At 39.4% G+C, this 24069-nt stretch overlaps 2 protein-coding genes and 1 long non-coding RNA gene across 21 annotated transcripts in view; 1 reads left to right on the top strand and 2 right to left on the bottom strand.

The window, feature by feature from the left end:
* Nucleotides 1-3277, bottom strand: part of IPO8 (importin 8) — a 66659-nt gene extending 63382 nt beyond the window's left edge. Inside the window, exon 1 of one of the 3 annotated variants that reach the window (XM_027541633.1) lies at nt 2957-3277. In XM_027541633.1, coding sequence (XP_027397434.1) covers nt 2957-3040 — 84 coding nt within the window. In that variant the 5' untranslated portion in view covers nt 3041-3277. The remainder of the gene's footprint in view (nt 1-2956) is intronic. The other 2 variants (XM_027541634.1, XM_027541635.1) reach the window with 2 other exon arrangements.
* Nucleotides 1217-15634, top strand: LOC113892606. Its single transcript, XR_003511087.1, has 3 exons — nt 1217-2762; nt 11250-11322; nt 13180-15634. It is a non-coding gene; the product is annotated as an uncharacterized LOC113892606 (long non-coding RNA).
* Nucleotides 15635-18154: 2520 nt separating this feature from the next.
* CAPRIN2 (caprin family member 2) overlaps nt 18155-24069 on the bottom strand; it is a 42473-nt gene continuing 36558 nt past the window's right edge. For 8 of the 17 annotated variants that reach the window (XM_027541646.1, XM_027541648.1, XM_027541647.1 and 5 more), the window contains 4 exons: nt 23260-23442; nt 22437-22537; nt 20219-20282; nt 18155-19077 (listed from right to left, as the gene is read on the bottom strand). In XM_027541646.1, coding sequence (XP_027397447.1) covers nt 18509-19077; nt 20219-20282; nt 22437-22537; nt 23260-23442 — 917 coding nt within the window. In that variant the 3' untranslated portion in view covers nt 18155-18508. Of the gene's footprint in view, nt 19122-20218; nt 20283-22436; nt 22538-23259; nt 23443-24069 lie in introns of all 17 variants that reach the window. The other 9 variants (XM_027541651.1, XM_027541650.1, XM_027541641.1 and 6 more) reach the window with 5 other exon arrangements.

A 24069-nucleotide genomic window follows, 5' to 3' on the forward strand; every position in this document is an offset into this window, starting at 1 on the left:
TCCTTCTGATCATATTCCCTCCAGATGTCTAGTACCTGGACCACATTACAGGCCTGCCACATTCCCAGAGCTTACACTTGGCCATGCCTGCTGACATTCCCAGAAAAGACTCATAAATTCTCACTGAGACTAAGCCAGACAACGTCACAAGGAGTCTGTTCCGCTTACCTCCTCCCTAGACCCTGGATCTATGCTGGCATCTCTTTCAGTGCACCACTAGATTCATGCACACCACTCCTATTCCTAAATTTATCACCTTTCCTATTATTTATAATAACATTCATTGAGATAAATGTTTAACCAAAAAAATGGAGAAAATTGGCATCTTAAAAATAGTGGTTCTTTTCATATTCATTGGAAGGACTGAAGCTGAAGCTCCAATACTTTGGCCACCTGATGAGAAGAGCCTCAAGAGACTCACTGGAAAAGACTGAAGAAGGTACAAGGAGAAGAGGGTGGCAGAGAATGAGATGGTCAGATGGCATCACCGACTCAATGGACATGAATTTGGGCAACTCTGGGAGACAGTGAAGGACAGGGAAGCCTGGCATGCTGCAGTCCTTGGGATCACAAAGAGTCAGACACAACTTAGTGGTTTCAATTATAGATAAAGAATTTACTTCATATACAAAAATTTAAGATTCTGCAGTTTATAGAGGATGAAAGGAACAACAATTACAAAATAATTCAAAAATTTACTCTTGTTGTTCAGTCACTAAAATAAATGAGCTGGACCCTAATCCCTTGTGGTAGGTTACTCACTGGTTTATCCAACAAAGAAGGATGTTACAGTGGTGGTAAAGGATAAAGCATACAAAACGCGACATTAAAACCATATTTATTAAAAGGTTATGCAACATTATACTTTGGTCTTCTACTTACAATTGAAAAGAATACTTAGAGCATATTACAATCCAAAGCACTATATTGTACTAAATATAAATGCTAAATGAGTGACACAGCAATAAGCTACTTTTAGAAAGTTGCAGAGGTAGTTGTGGTCTATAGTGAGTTGGGTGGATATGGGGCAAGGCAGAGTTAGGTTGGTATGGATTTGGGTTGAAATATCAGGAACAAAGGGGCTTCCCAGGCGGCACTAGTGGTGAAGAACCGACCGGCCAATGCAGGAGACCTAAGAGACACTGTTTTGATCCCTGGGAAGATCCCCTGGAGGAGGCATGGCAACCCACTCCAGTATTCTTGCCTGGAGAATCCCATGGACAGAGGAGCCTGGTGGGTTACAGTCCATAGGGTGGCAAAGAGTTGGACAAGACTGAGCCAACTAGGCATGCACACACCACGAAGAAAAGGGTACGGGGTCCTAAATACCTCTTGCAGTTCTGCAGGTTCTCCACCTTCCCTTTCCACTTCTATAAAGTCAGCTGCACTTAACATACTGATGACTCAGAAACAATACAAGCATAGGCTCACAGAGCAGAGCAGTACAACAAGAGAAAAAAAGATATGATCCCTGTCCACACTATCAAAATAACATCTGGCCACATTGTGAAGAGAAGGGGGTCATAAACAGGCCAACTCCCCTGTTCAACTAGCAGAATGCAAGTTCAGCTCTTGCTTTGTTCCTCCTAACCAACGCCTGGATTACTACTCTTCCAACTAAGCAACACGTAGTACTTTTACCCTGCAAAGCCTGGGACAGGTACTGACCTTAACTTTCCCCTATTCTGAGAGAGAGTCCTTTTCTCTTTGAAGCACCAATACACTCCCTTTAGGTGTCAGTTGAACTCAACCTTCCCTCCAGAGTCAGTTATTTTCACTCTCTCATCCTGGATTCACACTTAACTCCACCCAGATTTCCCATTTAAACAATCCCTTTCAAAGATTCACAACCGATATCTGCACTTCAAAGTCAATTCCATCCAGGGAAAACCTAGGACACACTTATTTAAGACAGTCATTGTCACACTTTAAAAGTAGGAAGCACCGAATCACCTAGCTAGTTAATTAAAACACAACTGGGCCCCATCCCCAGAGGTTCTAATTCCTTAAGTCTAGAGTGAAGCCCCATAATTTGCATTTCCAACAAGTTCCCAAATGATGTTGACGTTGCTCATTCTGGGCAGCACTTTGAGAACCACTAATTCAGGTATATTCCTTTACATGTTAAGGATTACTGCAACCTCAAACCTGTCACTCTATCCTGGGGGTAGACCTTACTTCGTACTTTGTAGTGATAAGTTTATGATTCATTCTTACAGGGGAGGAGGAAAATACAACCTAGAGTTTGGGATCATTCAATTTGCCAATGTCGGTAATATCACTGGAACAAGGTCAAAGCTAGTTAGCAAGAATAAAGGAAGGGGGATAAAAGAAAGTCTCACACATTTTACCGTTTTTTAGAAAACCTCTACAAACTCTTACTATTCGGCGTGGCTTTTGCAAAGCACCACCACCATAAAAACTGTCTATTCTTCCCAAAGCACTCTTCCGCCAGCATTTCCCCAGCGCTCCAACAAACTCTGCCACTCAGGGTCTAAACGGTCCTGCCAAACCCACAGAAGCAGGCGAATGGACAGGGTTTCCCACAGCAACACCTAAAAAGGTCTGGGTCTGCAGAAAAAAAGAACTCAGATTTTAATTTTAAGTGGATTTTCCCACCAACTCGGCGTACTTAAGGAAAAGAAATCACATCCCGAAAACACTAGCAAAGCTTGCTAAAGCTTCTTTCTGCGGACCAGGCGAGCTGAACAAACTGCACTGGGAAGAAAAACGACAGGGAAAGATGCAAAGGTGGCCAACAGGTGCGTGAGCCGTTGAGAAAAGATCCAAGGAGTACGGTACCGCCGGACCCGGCGGCGGGGGCGGGGACGGAACCGGCCGAGAGACGCGTTGAGATCCGGGGTCCGGGGTCCCGGGTCGGGGCCCGGGTGGGGGTGGAGATCAGGGGCGCCGAAGAGGGAGAGCCCGGCGAGGCGGCGGAGGGCCCGCTCCTCACCTGGTTGAGTTCATTCTCGGCCGCAATCCGCAGCTTCGGGTCGATGGTGCCCTTCAGCGCCTGGATGATCCGGTTGAGGTCCATCTCCCCAGGCGGGGGCTCCGCGGCCCCCGGACCAGTAGGCCAGACTGCCGCTTTAGTTTTTCTTTTGACCCTCTCAGCCTCCTCCGCCGCGACCCCTGAACTACCTCACTCCTCACCCCCCGCCACCGTCGCCACCTGCAGCCACTTGCTGCGCCACTCTGACTCCGCGCCCCTTGTCCTCCCTTTCTACCCCCCACAACTCGCTCTCCATTCACCCTTTTACGACAGCCGGTGGGAGGCGGGAGAAGTAAGAAGAGGAAACGGCGCCTCCTTTACGGCGGCCTCTTCCCCAGGGCATGCTGCTATGGCCGCCCCCTCTAGCGGCCACCATGCTGCTGTACGGAAAGTGGTCTCGGCTTCTTTCCAGCAGGGAAACCGGCTCACTAGCTCCAACAGGCGGTCGTCGTGCTGCCCTACGGCAAAGAACTTCCTGCCATTTCCCTTTGGGAGAACCGAGCTCGCAAGGTGTCTCTTTACAGTTGCTTCCAAATTAAGCGTATATGGGTGGAATGGCACTATTTATTAGTCTGAAAATTCTTTGGGTATTACAACTGAGATCATCTGCGTGCGTGCTAAGTCGCTTCAGTCGTGTCCGACTCTGTGCGACCCTATGGACTGTACCCACAAGGCTCCTCTGTCATTGGGATTCTCCAGGCAAGAATACTGGCGTGGGTTGCCACGCCCTCCTCCAAGGGAATCTTCCCTACCCAAGGATTGAACCCTCATCTCCTATGTCTTCTACATTGGCAGGCGGGTTCTTTACCACTAGCACAAAGCTGTCTCTGTGGGAGCCATCATTCGTTCATTCAGTTACTCACTCACATCCTGAATGTTTTTTTTTTTTAATTCTATTTTTAAACTTTACATAATTGTATTAGTTTTGCCAAATATCAAAATGAATCCGCCACAGGTATTTTTCAGCCAGAGTACCAAGATACTTAGGTACCACATAACAAAATTAATTCAATGCAGGTTACTATGAAAGAACTCACAATGTGATAGAAGAGAAAAATATAAACAAATATACATAAAGTAACTGTTCCAGATCAGAGAAACTATATGCCTAGTCAAGGCTGTATATTGTCACCCTGCTTATTTAACTCATATGCAGAGTACATCATGAGAAACTCTGGACTGGAAGAAATACAAGCTGGAATCAAGATTTCCGGGAGAAATATCAATAACTTCAGATATGCAGATGACACCACCCTTATGGCAGAAAGTGAAGAGGAACTCAAAAGCCTCTTGATGAAAGTGAAAGTGGAAAGTGAAAAAGTTGGCTTAAAGTTCAACATTCAGAAAACGAAGACCATGGCATCCGGTCCCATCACTTCATGGGAAATAGATGGGGAAACAGTGGAAACAGTGTCAGACTTTATTTTTCTGGGCTCCAAAATCACTGCAGATGGTGACTGCAGCCATGAAATTAAAAGACGCTTACTCCTTGGAAGGAAAGTTATGACCAACCTAGATAGCATATTGAAAAGCAGAGACATTACTTTGCCCACAAAGGTCCGTCTAGTCAAGGCTATGGTTTTTCCTCTGGTCATGTATGAATGTGAGAGTTGGACGGTGAAGAAGGCTGAGCGCCAAAGAATTGATGCTTTTGAACTGTGGTGTTGGAGAAGACTCTTGAGAGTCCCTTGGACTGCAAGGAGATCCAACCAGTCCATTCTGAAGGAGATCAGCCCTGGGATTTCTTTGGAAGGAATCATGCTAAAGCTGAAACTCCAGTACTTTGGCCACCTCATGCGAAGAGTTGACTCATTGGAAAAGACTCTGATGCTGGGAGGGATTGGGGGCAGGAGGAGAAGGGGACAACAGAGGATGAGATGGCTGGATGGCATCACTGACTCGATGGACATGAGTCTGAGTGAACTCCGGGAGTTGGTGATGGACAGGGAGGCCTGGTGTGCCGCGATTCATGAGGTCACAAAGAGTCGGACGTGACTGAGCGACTGAACTGAACTGAAAGTTTCTGAAAATTTTCCAAATCTTCTCAGAAAAGTAGTGAAAGGCAAGAAACGTCATGCTGTCTCCACCCACTGTGGCCATATCTGGCCCCCAAATTTCAGTGGCATAAAAATATTAAGGAGCTAGTTGTTCCTGAGGTTACTCTGAAAAAGTTTAATTACACTTGTAAAGATGATTGTGGGCAAAATACATCTGAAGAGGTGTGATCTTTCCCAGAGCAGATAATTGAAACAAAATGGTTCCATTAACTGGGTTCAATCAAGAAGGTAGAAATTTTGTGGTAGAAAACTTAGCAGCCTGATCGCTTTCCCCTCTACAGGGGCTGTAAATGGGATCACATCCTGCAGCTGGGTGCAAAAGTGCCTAATATGTCTCTGGTTGCTTCCAGTTTTGCCCATTCTCTGAACTTCCATAGAGTAGTGTTTCTTACAGATTAATACTGTCATGTTCCTTCCTTGATGACTTCTCATCGATATCAAGATAAAATACAAACTACAAACTCCTTACCACTCAAGGTCTTATGAAACATAGTGCCTTTCATCTTCACACTATTTCCTTATCCTACTTTCTTGGACTTCATGAATCTAAAACTCCTTGACCTCTGGAATCTTAACTCCAATATCTTCTTTTCAGTTTAAGACCTTCTCTTCCGTCTCTGTCTCCCTTAATTACTTTACACCTATTTTCCAACACAATCACTTTTCCATCCTTTCTCAAGTCTACCCTTGACCCAATGTGAAAACTGTTACTGTTACAAATGTGTGTTCCTTCCTTAGGCCCCAAAATCCTGTTCCTTTCCTTTGCTCAGCATCACTTCAGCAACTGTTCCAACCCTCAAGACTCTTATCAAATTCCCTCTTTCCACAGAGCCCTGCAAAGATGAACAAAATCACCAGGCTCAATCACTGAAACACAAATTAATCTGTTTCCCTGCTTTAAGCCTGTTTACCAGGTTTCCCTGGTACTCAAACAGTTAAGAGTCTGCCTGCAGTGCAGGAGACCCAGGTTCAGTCCCTGGGTGGGGAATGTCCCCTGGAGAAGGAAATGGCAACCCACTCCAGTATTCCTGCCCGGAAAATGCCATGGACGGAGGAGCCTGGCAGGGTACAGTCCATGGGGTCGCAAAGAGTCAGACATGACTGAGCAACTTCACTTTCATTTTACCCTGCTTTACACCTCCTTGCCTCCAATCTGAACCTAATCTCCCATTCCCCTGGGACCTTGCTCCACAAATCTCTATTCTATATATTTTTCATTAAAATGAATTGAGTATTATTACACTTATGGTTGAAAATTTGTGAAACATTTTTCCTCTATTTTCAACCTCTTTCTCTCCACTGATTCAACCTCAGCCTAAAAACATCTCCCCCGGTTAAAAACACTCTTTTTTGCAATAATACTCTCTATTGTTCATCCTTTTCCAAAGAATGGTATTCATTCCTTGTCTCCGCTTCCTTACTTTGCTTCAATCGGTTATTCCTAGGCTTCTGCCTTCATTTCTACCACTAAAACTGCCAACAAAAAGTGAACACTAATCCCTTAGTTACTATCTAAGGTATGTGCACTTGATATATGCAAGATACAGTTTTAGTTCTCATCTTAAAACCTCTCACTGGTATCCAACACTGTACTGTGTGTATACACACACACACACACACACACACACACATATATATATACATACATATATACATATATATATGGTATCTTTGTATAACACAACTAAATACTACTGAGAATACAGAGAAACTGGATCACTCATACATTGTTGGCTGGAGTTTTAAATGGTACAGCCTCTCTGGAAAACAGTGGCTAAACAATCTGGCACATTTATACCATGGGAATACTACTGAGCAGTTGAAAGGAATAAAACAGGCAACAACATACTCGATGAATCCTAGATGAGAATTATGACAAGTGAAAAAAAGCCAATCCCAAAAGGTTACATACTCTTTGATATTTATATATTTTTTAAATATCAGTTCAATTCAGTTTAGTCCCTCAGTAGGGCCCGACTCCTTGCGACCCCATGGACTACAGCACATCAGGCTTCCCTGTCCTTGACCAACTCCCGGAGCTTGCTCAAACTCATGCCCATCGAGTTGGTGATGCATCCAATCATCTCATCCTCTGTCGTCCCCTTCTCCTCCCGCCTTCAATCTTTACCAGCTTCAGGATCTTTTCAAATGAGTCAGTTCACATCAGGTGGCCCAAGTAGTGGAGTTTCAGCTTCAGCATCAGTCCTTCCAGTGAACACCCAGGACTGATCTCCTTTAGGATGGACTGGTTGGATCTCCTTGCAATCCAAGGGATTCTCAAGAGTCTTCTCCAACACTACAGTTCAAAAGCATCAATTCTTTGGTGCTCAGCTTTCTTTATACTCCAAATCTCACATCCATATATGACGACTGGAAAAACCATAGGTTTGACTAGATGGACTTTGGTTGGCAAAGTAATGTCTCTGCTTTTTAATATGCTATCTAGGTCGGTCATAGCTTTTCTTCCAAGGCGCAAGCATCTTTTAATTTCATGGCTGCAGTCACCATCTGCAGTGATTTTGGAGCCCAAGAAAATAAAGTCTCTCACTGTTTCCATTGTTTCCATTATTTGCCATAAAGTGATGGGACCGGAAGCCATGATCTTAGTTTTCTGAATGTTGAGTTTTAAGCCAAATTTTTCACTCCTCTTTCACTATCATCAAGAGGCTCTTTAGTTCTTCTTCCCTTTCTGCCATAAGGGTGGTATCCTCTGCATATCTGAGGTTATTGATATTTCTCCCAGCAATCTTTCCAGCATGTGCTTCCTCCAGCCTGGCATTTTGTATGATGTACTCTGCATAGAAGTTAAATAAGCAGGGTGACAATATACAGCCTTGACATACTCTTTCCCTATTTGGAACCAGTCTGTTGTTCCACATCCAGTTCTAACTATTGCTTCTTGACCTACATACAGATTTCTCAGGAGGCAGGTCAGGTGGTCTGGTATTCCCATCTCTTGAATTTTCCACAGTTTGTCGTGATCCACACAGTCAAAAGCTTTGGCATAGTCAATAAAGCAGAAGTAGATGTTTTTCTGAAACTCTCCTGCTCTTTCAATGATCCAACGGATGCTGACAATTTGATCTCTGGTTCCTCTGTCTTTTCTAAATCCAGCTTGAACATCTGGAAGTTCACGGGTCAAGTACTGCTGAAGCCTGACGTGGAGAATTTTGAGCATTTCTTTGCTAGCATATGAGATGAGTGCAATTGTGCAGTAGTTTGAGCATTCTTTGGCATTGCCTTTCTTTGGGATTGGAATGAAAACTGACCTTTTCCAGTCCTGTGGCCATTGCTGAGTTTTCCAAATTTGCTGACACGTTGAGTGCGACACTTTCACAGCATCATCTATTAGGATTTGAAATAGCTCAACTAGAATTCCATCACCTCCACTACCTTTGTTCGTAGTAATGCTTCCTATGGCCCACTTGACATCACATTCCAGTATGTCTGGCTCTAAGTGGGTGATCACACCATCGTGCTAATCTGGATCATGAAGATCTTTTTGTATAGTTCTGTGTATTCTTGCCGTCTCTTCTTAATATCTTGTTTCTGTTAGGTCCATACCATTTCTTTTCTTTACTGTGCCCATCTTTGCATGAAATGCTGCTTTGTTATCTCTAATTTTCTTGAAGAGATCTTTAGTCTTTCCTATTCTATTGGTTTCTTCTATTTCTTTGCACTGATCACTCAGGAAGGTTTTTTTATCTCTCCTTACTGTTTTCTTCTATTCCTTTGCACTGATCACTGAGGAAGGCTTTTTTATCTCTCCTTTTATCTACTCCTTACTGGAACTCTGCATTCAAATAGGTATATCTTTTCTTTTCTCCTTTGCCTTTAGCTTCTCTTCTTTTCTCATCTATTTGTAAGGCCTCCTCAGACAACCATGTTACCTTTTTGAATTTCTTTTTCTTGGGAATGGTCTTGATCGCTGCGTGTACATGTCACAAACTTCAGTCCATAGTTCTTCAGACACTATCATATCTAATCCCTTGAATTTATTTGCCATTTCCACTGTATAATCATAAGGGGTATGATTTAGGTCATACCTGAGTGCTCTAGTGGTTTTCCCTACTTTCTTCAATTTAAGTCTGAATTTGGCAATAAGGAGTTCATGATCTGAGCCACAGTCAGCTCCCAGTCTTGTTTTTGCTGACTGTATAGAGCTTCTCCATCTTTGGCTGCAAAGAATATAATCAATCTGATTTCAGTGTTGACCATCTGGTGATGTCCATGTGTAGAGTCTTCTCTTGTGTTGTTGGAAGAGGGTGTTTGCTATCACCACTGCATTCTCTTGGCAAAAGTCTGTTAGCCTTTGACCTGCTCATTTTGTACTCCAAGGCCAAATTTGCCTGTTACTCCAGGGATCTCTTGACTTCCTACTTTTGAATTCCAGTCCCCTATGATGAAAAGGACATCTTTTTTGGGTGTTAGTTCTAGAAGGTCCTGTAGGTCTTCATTGAACTGTTCAACTTCAGCTTCTTCAGCATTACTGGTTGGGGCATAGACTTGGATTACTGTGACATTGAGTGGTTTGCCTTGGAAACAGGCAGAGATCATTCTGCAGTTTTTGAGACTGCACCCAAGAACTGCATTTAGGACTCTTTTGTTGATTATGAGCGCTAACTCCATTTCTTCCAAAGGATTCTTGCCCACAGTAGTAGATATCATGGTCATCTGAGTTAAATTCATCCATTCCAGTCCATTTTAGTTCACTGATTCCTAAAATGTCAATGTTCACTCTTTCCATCTCCTGTTAGACCATTTCCATTTACCTTGATTCATGGACCTAATATTCCAGATTCCTATGTAGTGTTGTTCTTTACAACATCGGACTTTACTTCCATCACCAGTCACATCAACAACTGGGCATTGTTTTTGCTTTGGCTCTCTCTCTTCATTGTTTTGGAGTTATTTCTCTACTCTTCTCCATAGCATATTGGGCACCTACTGACCTGGGGAGTTCATCTTTCAATTTTGTTATCTTTTTGCCTTTTAATACTATTCATGAGATTCTCAAGGCAAGAATACTGAAGTGGTTTGCCATTCCGTTCTCCAATGGACCACATTTTGTCAGATGTCTCCACCATGACCCATACATCTTGGGTGGCCCTACACAGCATGGCTCCTAGTTTCATTAAGACAAGGCTGTGGTCCATGTGATCAGTTTGATTAGTTGTCTGTGATTGTGATTTTCATTCTGTCTGCCCTCATAAGGATAAGGGCCTTATGGACAAGAGACTGTCTGTGGGGGAAACTGGGTCTTGTTCTGATGGTGGGGGTGGGGGGCGGGGGGCGCATGCTCAGTAAATCTTTAATCCAATTTTCTTTGATGGGTGGGGCTGTGTTTCCTCCCTATTCTTTGACCTAAGACCAAACTATGGTGGAGGTAATGAAGAAAATGGTGACCTCTTTCAAAAGATCCCATGCCAGGCACTGCTGCACTCAGTGCCCCCAACCCTGTAGTAGGGCACTGCCTGACCCATGACTCCGCAGGAGACTCCTGGACACTCACAGGCAAGTCTGGGTCAGTCTCTTGTGGGGTCACTGCTCCTTTCTCCTGGGTCCTGGTGCGCACAGACATTCATAAAATAATTAAAAACAGATCGGGGCTTCTGAGGGATTCAAGTGGGGATGGCTACAAGAGGGAAGTGTATGTTAATATGGAAGGGCAACATGAGGGATTGCTGTGCAAATGGAAATAATCTGTGTCTTAACTGCATCAACCTCATTATCCTAGTTGTGATATTGCATCACAGTTTTGCAAGATGTTACTTTTGAAGGAAACTGAATAAAGGGTACACAGGATCCATCTGTATTATTTCTTACAACTACATGAGAATCTACAATTATCTCAAAATAATTTTAAGTTACAAAATATATAATTAAATAAAGAGATGATGTTCCCATGAAAACTGTGTATGCTTTGAAAAGATGCAGTGAAGTCAAGTTACTAAAAAATAATGCTGTCAAATTCTGAGACAACAAAAATAAAACACACCAAAAAAACCCCATAAACACCTATTTCTTTACAAGTGTTTTAAAGTAGCTTTCCCTAAACTATATCTTTAGCTTATAATGGTTCACTGTTTATGAGTTCCCTCTTTTTTACTACTATGTACAATATGAGAGTATGTCTGTATAAATTAACATATTCATCTTAAGATAGAATTTGAGTGAGCTGTATTTTCTCATTGTAGTTTGCTTATTGCCTCACCTTTCTGGGCCTGTTTGCTCATCTGTTTCCAAAAGCTACTGTGAAGACTGAATAAGGTAAGTACATTGCCCATGCTAATGCTCAGTATTAATTATTATCATTGTATTCTATTAAGGAGAGGAGAGACCTTATTCATCCTTTGATAAATGAGACATAGTTCCATACTATGCCTGACACATAATAAGCAATTAGTAAATATTGGTTGAATGAATAAATAAGTGAATGTGTGAGAGAGAAGGCATCTGAAACAGGATATACACAGTAAGAATAAAGAAGATAGGACAGATACGAGACATTTCACAGAAACAACAGAAATTTGTGATTTCATTGGCGCAACAGAAATTTGTGACTGATTATATCCACAAAGTAACAAAAAGGAAGTCAAAAATGATTATAGAGCATCAAGATTTGATGACCTTTGGGAAAATGGGAAGAGTTCTATATTCTGGAGGAAAGATGAATTTGTCTTTAGACATGTTGAACTAGAGGTGCTTATGGGTTATACAGGTAGATTTCCAGTGACATCTGGAAATTGACATCTGGATCTCACAACAGAATAGCTGGGTGAGAAAGAGGAAGTTATGACGGGGAGACGGGGTGCGGGGAGGTGGTTACAAGAAGGAGTAAAGAGAACCGTGAGTCATCTGTGTATGTAAGTTAGTTGACAGCATAGAAGTAGATGACATCATCCTAGAAATACAGCTATAGAGGATAACTGGCATGATTACAGCTCAAGTTATGGAAAGCAATTTTCACTCCAAGCACTACCACTGTGGCCTTTTTTTAAGATTTAACATTTCAGTCATCTAAATGGAATATCACACAGCTGTCCTCCCCATCTGTTGGCAGCAGCTCATCTGCTATGTTAGCAGCAAGTCTATGTTAGCAGGATTGAATCTCATCCATATGGTAAAGACAAAAATGGGAGTTAAAACCCAATGCACAAAAATCTCTATCTGTAAGTTACATGATCTCTTAATCTTAAATCATTCAAATGATCTGTGAGTATGATAAATTTTTTGACTAAATGCCTCTACTTCAAAAGGGTCTCTATTGGCTGAACTCTACGTCATAGCACCTGAAATACAGGCAACAGTACTTACATACGTCTCATAAATGTAAGATCTTCAGTATTGTTAGTATAATAAAGTCAGTGGCATGGTACTCTCCTTTGAACTGTCGCATGTAACCAAAAGCCGTGAGTAGAGTTTTTTAGAAGAATCTGACAGACCTCTCAGTTAAAGAAGAATTTTTTTTAAACAAAAAAATCTATTGTTGTTGTTTAGTCACTTAGTCATGTCTGACTCTTTGTGACTCCGTGGACAACACGCCAGACTTCCCTGTCCTTCACCATACCCTGGAGTTTGGACATGTCCATTGAGTCGATGATGCCATCCAACCTGATACTGATAACACTGATAAGAAATCAGTATTTATAAGCTAAAGTAATAAAGGGTTCGGAGAAGGCAATGGTACCCCACTCCAGTACTCTTGCCTGGAAAATCCCATGGACAGAGGAGCCTGGTAGGCAGCAGTCCATGGGGTTGCTAAGAGTGGGACACGACTGAGCGACTTCACTTTCACTTTTCACTTTCATGCATTGGAGAAGGAAATGGCAACCCACTCCAGTGTTCTTGCCTGGAGAATCCCAGGGACGGGGGAGCCTGGTGGGCTGCTGTCTATGGGGTCGCACAGAGTCGGACACAACTGAAGCGACTTAGCAGCAGCAGCAATAGAGGGTTAGGAAGTTTTGGATCAGAAGCCAGAAATTTCCATCTCCAAGAAACTAAAATGATAGTAGTGGTGGGAGGCAGAGAAACTAAAAAGAGTGGTATTAACTAAGGCTGAAGATGAAATTTGTACTTTCAAATCAGTTTTTTTCCTCAAAATCTTCTGTTTCTTCGTTTCCTCAGACTTTCCACATTTCACTTTGGAAATGGAGTCATCCTGTTCAAATTCAGGACATATGAAAAATGATAACTTATGACAGCCTCAACCAGGTTCAGTGTATCCAGTTCACAGTGTTTAGTCTGCCCTAGTAAAAGCTGAGTAGTACCTCTAAAATAACTGTGTGCAAAAAGAAAAGAAAAAGAAAAGCAATGGAAAATACGAGGAAACCACACCTGAGAACTAAAGAAGAGCAACACGAACAATAGGAATGGCTGCCACTGTACTTGGACTCAAAGCCTGGCTGGGGCACTTCTGCTAGTGGCCTTACAAAGTCAGTCTCCAACTGTCCCAATTTTCTTATCTCCTAAAAAAGTATCTGCCTCACCAGGACCACTATGAAGATCAAATAAGATTACACAAATCAGAGTACTCTAAATCATTAAGTGAAATACAAATATTAGTGAAAGGTGAAAGGTTTTTATAGTAAAATTCTTCCATGTGTTATCCCAGGCTTAATGATAATTAAAGCAGACCCTCAAGCTCTATCCAAGCAAAAACAAGACAGGGTAAGTACCACAGCAATCTAACATTTTATCTTTAGTTTTTAACAAAAAAGTGACAAGTACATTTAAAGTTCTATAGTAATATGCATAATGAAAAATACCTACTAACCAACCCCTTTTCCTGAGAGCCAACACTATCACATTTTGTACATACTACTAGGAAAAAAAAATTCAACCACATATACTTTCTTTCAGAAATTTTACACAAATGACATTGCACACACTGCAGGATAGTCTTTTCTGACTTAACCAATTCCTACTGATGGACATCTAGGTTGTTTCTCCAGTTTTTGCTGTTATAATTAATGCTGTATCTCAGTGTAATTCCAAAACTATTTGTAAATTACTAGTACTGGAATTTCGGCGTCAGAAAGCATATACTTTATCTTTCCAAAAAGTACTCATTTTATTATCATCTACAGTATGAGTGCCTGTTTTCCCACATGCTTTCCACAAGATGCACTTTAAAACTTTACATATGCTTACTGATTTTTTTAAAGTACATATGAACTGAGTGTTCAATTCTGCTGGCCATCTTTTTCTTGATTTTCTCCCCCTGCAGGCAGTCATTTGTCTTTTGACATTATTTTCCCTAACAGAACTTTAAGAGGTATAAATTCTACATGTCAAATTTATCCATCTTTTACAGCTTCAGTGTTAGACAACTCCTCTCTACTTCCACACTGGTGTCCTCTCCACAAAAATCATGATACTATGAACTCAAAAGTCAAGAAGCCCCAGCTCTGCATTCAAAGCTTCCACTCACTTTTAGGTACCACTTCTTAAATATGAATACTCAACCAATAATCACAAGATTCTGATCAAATGTAACACCCCAGATAAGAGATTAGGACAAACAGAAAGTGTAGGAAACAGACTACAAAGGGAAGAAAACTTAGAGAGAAAAACTATCCTCAGAATTAGACAATAATGCAATCTTAAAACGAATAGACTACACATGTAAGGAACATTCAAGATAACAGAAGTATACTTAAAAATTTAACATACCAGAAATTTAAAACTCTGTAAAAATGTCAGAAGACAAAATCAAGGAAATCTTCCAGGAAGTGAAACTTAGAAACAAGAGAAAAGATGAGAAGATTAAATAACCAGTCCAATGAGGTTTAACTTTGGAATAGTCAGATTTCCAGATACAGATCAGGAAAAACAGAAGTGTGATAGAAATCAGAGAAATAACTCAGAGATTTGCTCTCAGCAGATGAAATGGATAAAACTGTTACTGATGTGTCTGAGCATTCATCTTTGTAGCCCCCGAGTCAGGTACAAATCAGATAAGCCAGCTATTTGAAAGACTAAATTAATCACTTATTTCAAAGCATAAAGCCCTTGAAATAAAATAATAATGCTTACAAAACTTACAATTAGTGAGCCCAAGGCTTCCTGATACTTAAAACGGGTAACTATTTTATCATCTGGCATTCAGCATCTTGCTGTGGTAGCAAGTGAGCTGTCCCTATCAGTTTGTCAACACTCGCCAAAAGCTGAAAAGTGAGGATTAAAGGTATTGACCTAATCATTGAAGTGACAATTAAAAATACCCCTGAGATACATTACCAAGTGGAGGACCTAGAGAAACAACTCAAAAATCTTTCATCAAAATAAAGTGTTTGTCATGGGAGCAGAGTGGAATTCATGTGAAAAAACCTTTAGTCTACATGCCAAAAATTTCACCTTATAAAATATATAAAGTATCATCACAAAGATCACAATAGAACATCAGTCAATAAGAAAGAAAATTTTGCAAACAGGGAAGATTAAAGTATAAAAACACAGGATGTGATGTCAAAGCACTGTAAAATTGTAGCTATCACAGAGTTTGTGTATGTGCGCAAGCATGCTCAGTCATTCAGTCATGTCGCTCTTTGCTACCCCTTAGACTGTAGCCCACCAGGCTTCTCTGTCCATGGAATTCTCCAGGCAAGAACACTGGAGTGGGTAGCCATTCCCCTCTTGAGGGGATCTTCCCACCCAGGGACTGAACCCACATTTCCTACATTGCAGGAGGTTTCTTTACCACTGAGCCTCCAGGGTGGAGTTTAGAAAGTTTCAATTTAAAAACGGAATGGTTGACAAGATACTTGGTATGGGAGGCAAGTGAACAAACCTCTCAAAAATATTTCCTGCTTTAAATACCTGCATTTACTCCCTAAATAACTTTAGAGGAGATAGGAATCAGTTGCTCACAATTCTTAAGGGGAAATTCATTTAACAAAAGACTAAAAGATTTCAAGTGGGAAAAAAAAAAAACCTCAAGGCAAATTTACAGAAAATCTATAGAAAATAGAAAAACCACCTCCCCTATCTCTATCTCCTAGAAAAACCACCTCCCCTATCTCTATCTCCAGTAAGACAAGTAACAATCTATATATTCAGAGATATATTGTAACTTTATGGAATGCCTTTCCACCTGTCATACCCACAAGATCCTCTCAGTAAAATATAAGTTCCTTATACAAGGTCCCTAAATGTGCTTTTGCATATCTATGGATCCCCACCATCTTTTGCAAAGGTATCTAAAATCTGCTTACGTACATCTTTCTGTAAAGACATCTGGACTTTTACTAAAAGATTCCAGAAGAACTGTATCTTCAAAAGTTATAGTGCTTCAGAATGAAAGATCTTGTTCATCCATTCCTTAAGTCTAAGAATTATTAATTTTCTAGTTCATTATCTTTATACTTAGAAAAATAGTATTTCATTTAAAATACTCTCCTAAAACATGAGTTTCATGAGGGGATATCCTAGGTAATGAATCTCTTCTTGTTGGACACTTATCTTAAAAAATATAAAGTCATTCACAATATTTTAAATAAACATTGATTGGGTGCTGGATAAAAAACTAAACTGAAGACCCTAATGCAGCAGAAAATAGTGGCTAAAAAGGACTGAGAAAGGCCTCACTGAACTTGATCAACTGTTATTAAACATCAAGTTTTCCACTCAATCATTTAATCGTATTTCTGCTTTCCTATACAGGGGCTTCCCTCATAGGTCAGTTGGTAAAGAATCCGCTTGCAATGCAGAAGACCTCAGTTCAATTCCTGGGTTGGGAAGATTCACTGGAGAAGGAATAGACTACCCACTCCAGTATTCTTGGGCTTCCCTGTATGCTTTTCAGTTTGTGCTCTGGACATAAAAGCCATGAACTAACTAGAATACTGATATCTTTAACTCACAAAGTACATCATGTGTTGAAAAGTTCTGTTAAATAGTGAATCACATTACATCCTCTATCTTGAGAGCACTATACTAACATTTAACACCACACCTAGCTCAAAAATATTAACCATAATGATTTAATGCTCTTACACCATCTTCCTGAGATTATTTAACAACAGAGTGAGTGAAGGATCAGAACAAGATCTTTCTACCTCAGCAAGTGACTTGCTTGGTTGCAAAGTAAGAATGCCATTTCTCTGACCCTTAATAAACCCTTAGCATATGCAATCAAAATGTTTATTTTAAAAAACTATTCTTTAAAGTCACTGAGAAACATTATCAAGTTCCTATTAGTGAGAAGCATTTACAAACAAATCAAGATCTGTGATGACGTATGCCCAGATGGACATTGAACTCTGGCTATACTGCATGCAAGACAGTATATACACACGCAGAACCTGAAAGCTTTCAGAATGACAAAAACACAATTACAGCACCTAACGTTTATTAAATGCTTAAGTGCCAGTTATTGCGTTAAGTCTTTTAGATGCATTAAACTGTTTAGCTGAACTTCACAACTGCCCTATGAGGCTGATCTATCATGCCCATTTTACATCTTGGGAAATGGTCTTTTAAAAAATCTTAAGATGTATAACTTGCCCAAGATCAGTTACTAAGTGGCAAAAGCAGCACTCCAACACAGCACTGCCTGACCACAGACCGATGTGTGCTTTTTGATGACTAAATATTTTACCTACTCAAATTAAGAATCCACAAAAAAGCATAAGCCTTATTGACAGTGGACCAGTAGTATTATCTATGTATCTCCTGCTCTATTTTGTATTCATATGGTAGGAACTTGAAGACAGCTAAATAAAGGATAACACACTCTACTACAAAATAACTTCAAGGAGAATATGTGATTTAGGCAGTGGAAAACAGATGAAATACTTTGATGAATGATATGTATAACAACAGAAAAGTAACTCAAAGGAGCTCTCATAAATAAAAGGCTTATTTTAAAATAAACAGTATGATTGGGATTGGGAACACGTGTACACCTGTGGCAGATGCATGTTGATGTATGGCAAAACCAATACAATATTGTAAAGTAAAAAAAAAAAAAAGAATAAATAAATAAAATAAACAGTATGAACCCATGAAGATTCCCATCCAAGAGTTATCAGTGATGAACACTAAAAACTAAACATCTTACCTCTTAACTAAATGTTTAATCAAATAAGAACACTGAAGATGCAGGTAACTTTTTTATTGAGGCACAACAAGGCATTATAATTTGCCTGAACGTGAGGCAGTTAGTTTAGTAAGCTGAACATTAATACAGTTAAGGATTAAGTGCAAACAATATACATTCACAGCTTGACTAGCGAGGCTACATCACAATTTATAAAGTGCCAGATTAGTGCTAATTGTCATTCAGCTTGAAATTTTTCACCATGAGGAGGAAAACAAAAAGTAAGGATCTCCTCCTCCTCCTAGGAATGAAAACATTTTCCTTAACCAATCAGTCACAAGGGCAAGAACTACTTTTCCTTATTCCCACTAATTAGAACACCATATCCTTTCACTGTCGATTCTGTACTGACTTTCAATCTTGGTAAAGCAGATAGCCTGAAAATGTAGAATATTTCCAGCTACTTCCATAAATTGCTCCTCTGTGCAAACGTAACCATATCTGGTCTCCCTGGAAGAGCTGAAGAATTGCGTGATTGCTAGCAGTTTCGTGGTCTGGAGCACCATCATTGGCATAGGCAGATACCAAGACCTCTTCATTCTTCATGAGGTTGACATACAGTGGCACATTCACTGCCAGCTTTAGCATATGAAAAATGAAAACATAAGTGCCATTCACTGGGCAATTAAATCTACCAAGCTGAAGATCAAAAGTTTCTCCCAAGTTGTTCAGAAGAAGATCAAACACAATAGGTTGGTCTAAAGTCCCAGGGGCGAGATTAGAGGTTCTGGCTGCTGAGAAGGCAACGCGCATCTGCTGAGGCAGGGGGTACACGTGTACTGGCAGTATGGTGGCTGCTGGGTTTGTCACTGGCACATCCACAGGGGTCATGCTACGGGAGTCTCCTTGTCCAGAGTCACCACTGTTAAAGGTTTCGTTGTCTCTTTCTGGGCTGCTCACCTGAGAAGAATCACTCCACCCTGCTGTTTTATTAGCAACAGTGAGTTTCTCATAATGAAGCAGTTAGCTTTGAACACAATATTTAACATTAGTCGGCTACTGAAACACAGATAAAAATGCATTTTATAGTAAGTTTTTTAAAAAGCAATAAAGTAGAGCTACAGTATACTTTTCTAGATTTCTCTGACAATAGGTTTGTTATAGTACTATTCTAAAGCCAGAAAGGACCTAGATGATTTTGTCCAGTAGCTTTATTTTTTAATATTAAGAAAATGAGGCCCCCCAAAAGTTGGATAACTTAACACTAGTTACAGCGGGCAAAGTGTAAAACCCAGATGTGAATGAACAGTCTCTTCTTTATCTTTCGCCCATATTTCTGAGTTATTAATTCCTCAGTGATAAATCTCCAAGTTATTTAACAGAGAAGGACTCAAGAAAACTGAGATTACATAAAAGAAGCAACTTTTGGAACTAGACATTCAAACATTTTGTTATGGTACTAAGTTCCATAATAAATGCTTATCTTTATTTCTAAGTTAATGTGATTTCATAAAATTTTAATGTTTTCAGTAGTATACAAAAACACTGCTCAGATAGAAGGCAAAGATAATGTGAATAGTGGCTACTTTCTTAAAAGAAAAAGCTTCTTTTTTCTTGTGACAAAGTTAATCTTCATTCTTGATTTTCTCAGTTACACTGAGTCTTTTAATTGTACCTTCACATTTTAAGAAGTATTACAGTATTTTGCTTTTATTCAAGTCATGGCGTCTTAACCACTGTTTATTCCTATCTGTCAATGTACTAAGGGGCACTAGAGTATCTAGGAGTGCCCATTATTCCACAACCACCATCCTGAAACAGCACCCAAAACTATACCAAGTTGGTATAGTGAATATGCACCTAAGGTTAAATTATGCTCTGGTGCCAAGCAAATTTAAAAAATACACAACACCCACATACACTTAAGAGTGACGAATGATCTCCACAGCCTTTCTAGTAGTCCAGTAAATCTCCCTTGGGTCTACAGAACTGCATTTAAGCAAACCAAAAACCTCAAAAGATAAATGTTGAAAACAACATACTTTGGGGAGAACTTGACAGAGAATAAAGAAAGATCTAGAGGTACGTTTTGGGTAAATAAATTCCTCAGTTAATTATCCTTACCTCTCGAATTTGCCCGAGGACCAGCAGATGTCCCTCCTCGCTTGTAACACTGCTGGAAATTATCCTAAAATGAACACATAGTATTTACCTCAGCACAAAAAAATGCAAAATAGTTACTAGCAAATAAATCTGTAAGACTAAGTCCTCTGAGCTTTTGATCTGGCCTTCTCCAACAACCAACCAAAGGGGCTCAGATGACACCAAGAAAAACAAAATAAGGGTCATAGTAACATATATCTTCATCTGTTAATTAACCTGACAGGTTAGATATGTTAACACTTGCAAAAACAGGAAAGCATTTAGATAACACTACATAAAAGACACAATACTAGGTTATGAGGGAAATTCAGAAATATGGCCTGGTCCTCTGTGCCTCATCTCAATACAAAAGGACATAATAAGGCAAAAATACAGACTAATTCAGTCTCTCTATTTATAAACCAAAGGGTGATGACAACTATTAACTGTGTTAAGGGTTTTGTTTTGACAGGGAAATTGGTAAGAATTATAACACATGAACATATTATTTCCTGGAATCCTTACCAAAAAATGTCCAAAAGACAACATTTCAAACTGACTCCCAAGTATGATAAAAGCCCCCCGTACAAGTCATGAAAAGAATAATTAACGGTGTCATTAATTATTAACGTGTAATAAAAAGTTTCAATAGGACAAGAAAATACATAATAAAAATAATATTCCTACCCCAAACTCCTCATCCTCTTCCCAAGAACACTACTATCATTGATATCTTATGTTTCCTCAATAAGAAAGCGAAAACAGCACCAAAAAATACTAGAATACTGGTACTGAGAACACATGTGCTATTATTGAAGTTAGTTTTAGTCAACATATTCTCTTCACACACAGTATTGACAATCAAGTAATAATAGTATTTGAATCCTTGATACATGCCTGGCATTTTCATACAAAGCACTTATGTCCATCACTTCATTTAATCCTAAGACTCTCTCAGAGTAATCCTCAACACTTCAGATATAAGTAACTCAAACTGATGAGTCTCCATCTAAAAGATAAGGAACTATGGAGAAGGAAATGGCAACCCACTCCAGTACTCTTGCCTGGAAAATCCCATAGATGGAGAAGCCTGGTAGGCTACAGTCCATGGGGGTCACAAAGAGTCAGACACGACTGAGTGACTTAAAAAAAAAAAAAAAAAGATTAAGGAACTAGAGCTCAAAAAGTTTATATAACATGTCAAAGATCACACAATGAGAGGAGTGGTGAGATCCGGGGTCAAACTCAAGTCATTCAGGTGACATGGTGTGTTCTCCAAAGTGTGTTCTTCCATACTGCCTCTGTACAGACATCTATCTTACCTCATGTAACTGTAAGTGCTTCAAGTATAGATCCTTTGTATATTAACAACAGAACTCAGTAAAATGCCACATATATAACTGAAGGCTTGTAAAGCTTCAAAACTTAAAATGCTAATGTAGTATAAATTCATATCCAGGTATAATCAGAGATAAGGAGTTTCCAAGGACTGTTAAAGTGGAAAGTCTAACATCTTCCTATCAATCTTTTACCACATACAGTGAAGAATATCTGAACTATTCAAATAAAGAATTAACCAAAAAATTAAACTTTTAACAAAAAGACTTTCTTATACTTGATTATCTAGAAAAGCTAAACTGTAGACAATATAGTAAAGCCTATGGGCTATGGAGTTAAACTTGCATATAATTTCTACCATTTATTTGCTGAATGTCCTTATACAAGTTACTTGTTTCTGAACTCCAGTTTCCCTTATAGAGTGGTGAAGTAAATGAGTTAATGCAAATTTAATCAAGACCGTAACACTTCCTGTGCTTCCCTAGGGGCTCACACGGTAAACAATCTGCCTGCAATGGAGAAGGCCCAGGTTCGATCCCTGAGTCAGGAAGATCCCCTGGAGGAAGAAATGACTATCCACTCTTGGATAGTGGAGATCTTGCCTGGAGAATCCCATGGACGGAGGAGCCTGGCAGGCTATAGTCCATGGGGTTGCAAAGAGTCAGACACGACTCAGCAACTAATACACTTAAGACCTCCTAAGTTCCATGTAACAGGCAGTTGTCATGTATCCTACTTGGGTTATTAGAAAAGCTCCCAACTCAACTCTCCATAGTAGTAAAAGACTCTGCTATAGGTTAATCACTAGCTTCACATCAACTGCACTTCACATCAATTGTTCAATTATGACAATTATTCTTACCCTTTGGGAATAAGGTGTTCCAGGATACTCTCTAGCTTGGAACTGTAGCTGGCTATAATTTCCATTGGAAATTGAAGGAGGTCCTCTATAATTATCAAAACCTAGTAAATAAACAACTTACATTAAAATTATGGGCAAAATTACACTAATTTAAATAGTCTGTTCTATACCACTTAAAAAGTTAAACTGATCTTATAAAGCCATCACTAGATTTATGCCTTAAGAAAACTCTTTATTTCCACAATAAAACACACATTTATAAAAATATCACAGACTTCAAATAAGCCAACTGTAGAATTTTACTATTGCTGGGATACAGATGGGGTTGGGAAAGGATGGTGGTTAAAGCCTTGGTCTAGCATACTTTTGCCAATATCATGTAGTGACTAGAATATTTGGAACCATATCTAACTTAAAAGAGTATCATTATTATACTCTCAAAGTTATCATCTGTGGTATACTCTGACAAAAAAACTAGGAAATGGGCATTGTCTTAACTATAACATGTTTTGAGCCAGCCAGGTCCATTAACAAAAGAAAGAAATTATTCAAATATGAAAACCAAAATTAATTCCTGGAAAAAACAAAATGTTCAACCTTTTACTTCAGTAAGTCACAGGATCAATCTGTTTTTCATACAAAAAGTTCCTCTGTTATAGACAAAAGATATATTAGAAATAATCTATTTTGCAGAAATAGGGAATTCTCTACTACATTATAAACAGAAACAACAAAAAGGAACAAGGTAAAGTAAAAACAGCTTGAGTCAAGTAAATATATAGACAAAATAATTCAGTATAATTAAATTTTATTCAGAGCATACCTTTATAACCACCAGGGGACCGATACGAATTGGTTAGTAATCTCCCACCACGAGTACATCCTCTAACAGATCCCCGGCTATTGACAAATGGTTGAGAGGGTCTGGGAAATACATTCGTCTGTGCTGGGTAAAAGGCAAGGCTACCATTGCTTACTTGAATAGTTCCATCGGGAAAACTTGCTGCTTAAGGAAACAGTTTTAGAGTCCAAGAGTTAAACGGTAATAAAAATTTAATATTCTTTACACTTAGAAGTCAGTGTAGAGCAAACCTTTAATACAACTTTCTCCCTTTTAAAAAAAAATAGGTGCCATAGATATGGCATGTGTATATATAGAGATGTTTAAGTAATAAAATATTATTCAGCCCTAGAAAGAAAATTCTGACACACTCTACAATATAACATGGATAAATCTTGAAGACATTATGGTAAATGGAATAGGTCAGTTACAAAAGAACAGATATTGTATGATTCCATTTATATAAGATAAGTACTTAGAGCAAATTCATAGAGTAGAATGCTGGCTGCCAGGGGCTGGAAGGAAAGGGAAATGGGGAGTTATGTTAAATAGAGAAGATGAAAAATTTCTAGAGATGAATGGTGGTGTGGGCCACACAATAACTTGGATTGTTTAATGCCATAAAACCTATACACTTAAAAAATGTGTAAAATGATGAATTTTATGTTATGTATATTTTTACCACAAAGGAAAAATAAAGGCTAAATATTTCACCTCATGGAGAAAAAGAAAGTGAACTTTTATTAATACTTTAATTGAAAAGGCATATGACAAACAATATCCTTTATGTAC

The sequence above is a fragment of the Bos indicus x Bos taurus genome, chromosome 5 (genome assembly GCF_003369695.1).
Source record: "Bos indicus x Bos taurus breed Angus x Brahman F1 hybrid chromosome 5, Bos_hybrid_MaternalHap_v2.0, whole genome shotgun sequence".
In the NCBI taxonomy this organism is placed as follows: Eukaryota; Metazoa; Chordata; class Mammalia; order Artiodactyla; family Bovidae; genus Bos; species Bos indicus x Bos taurus.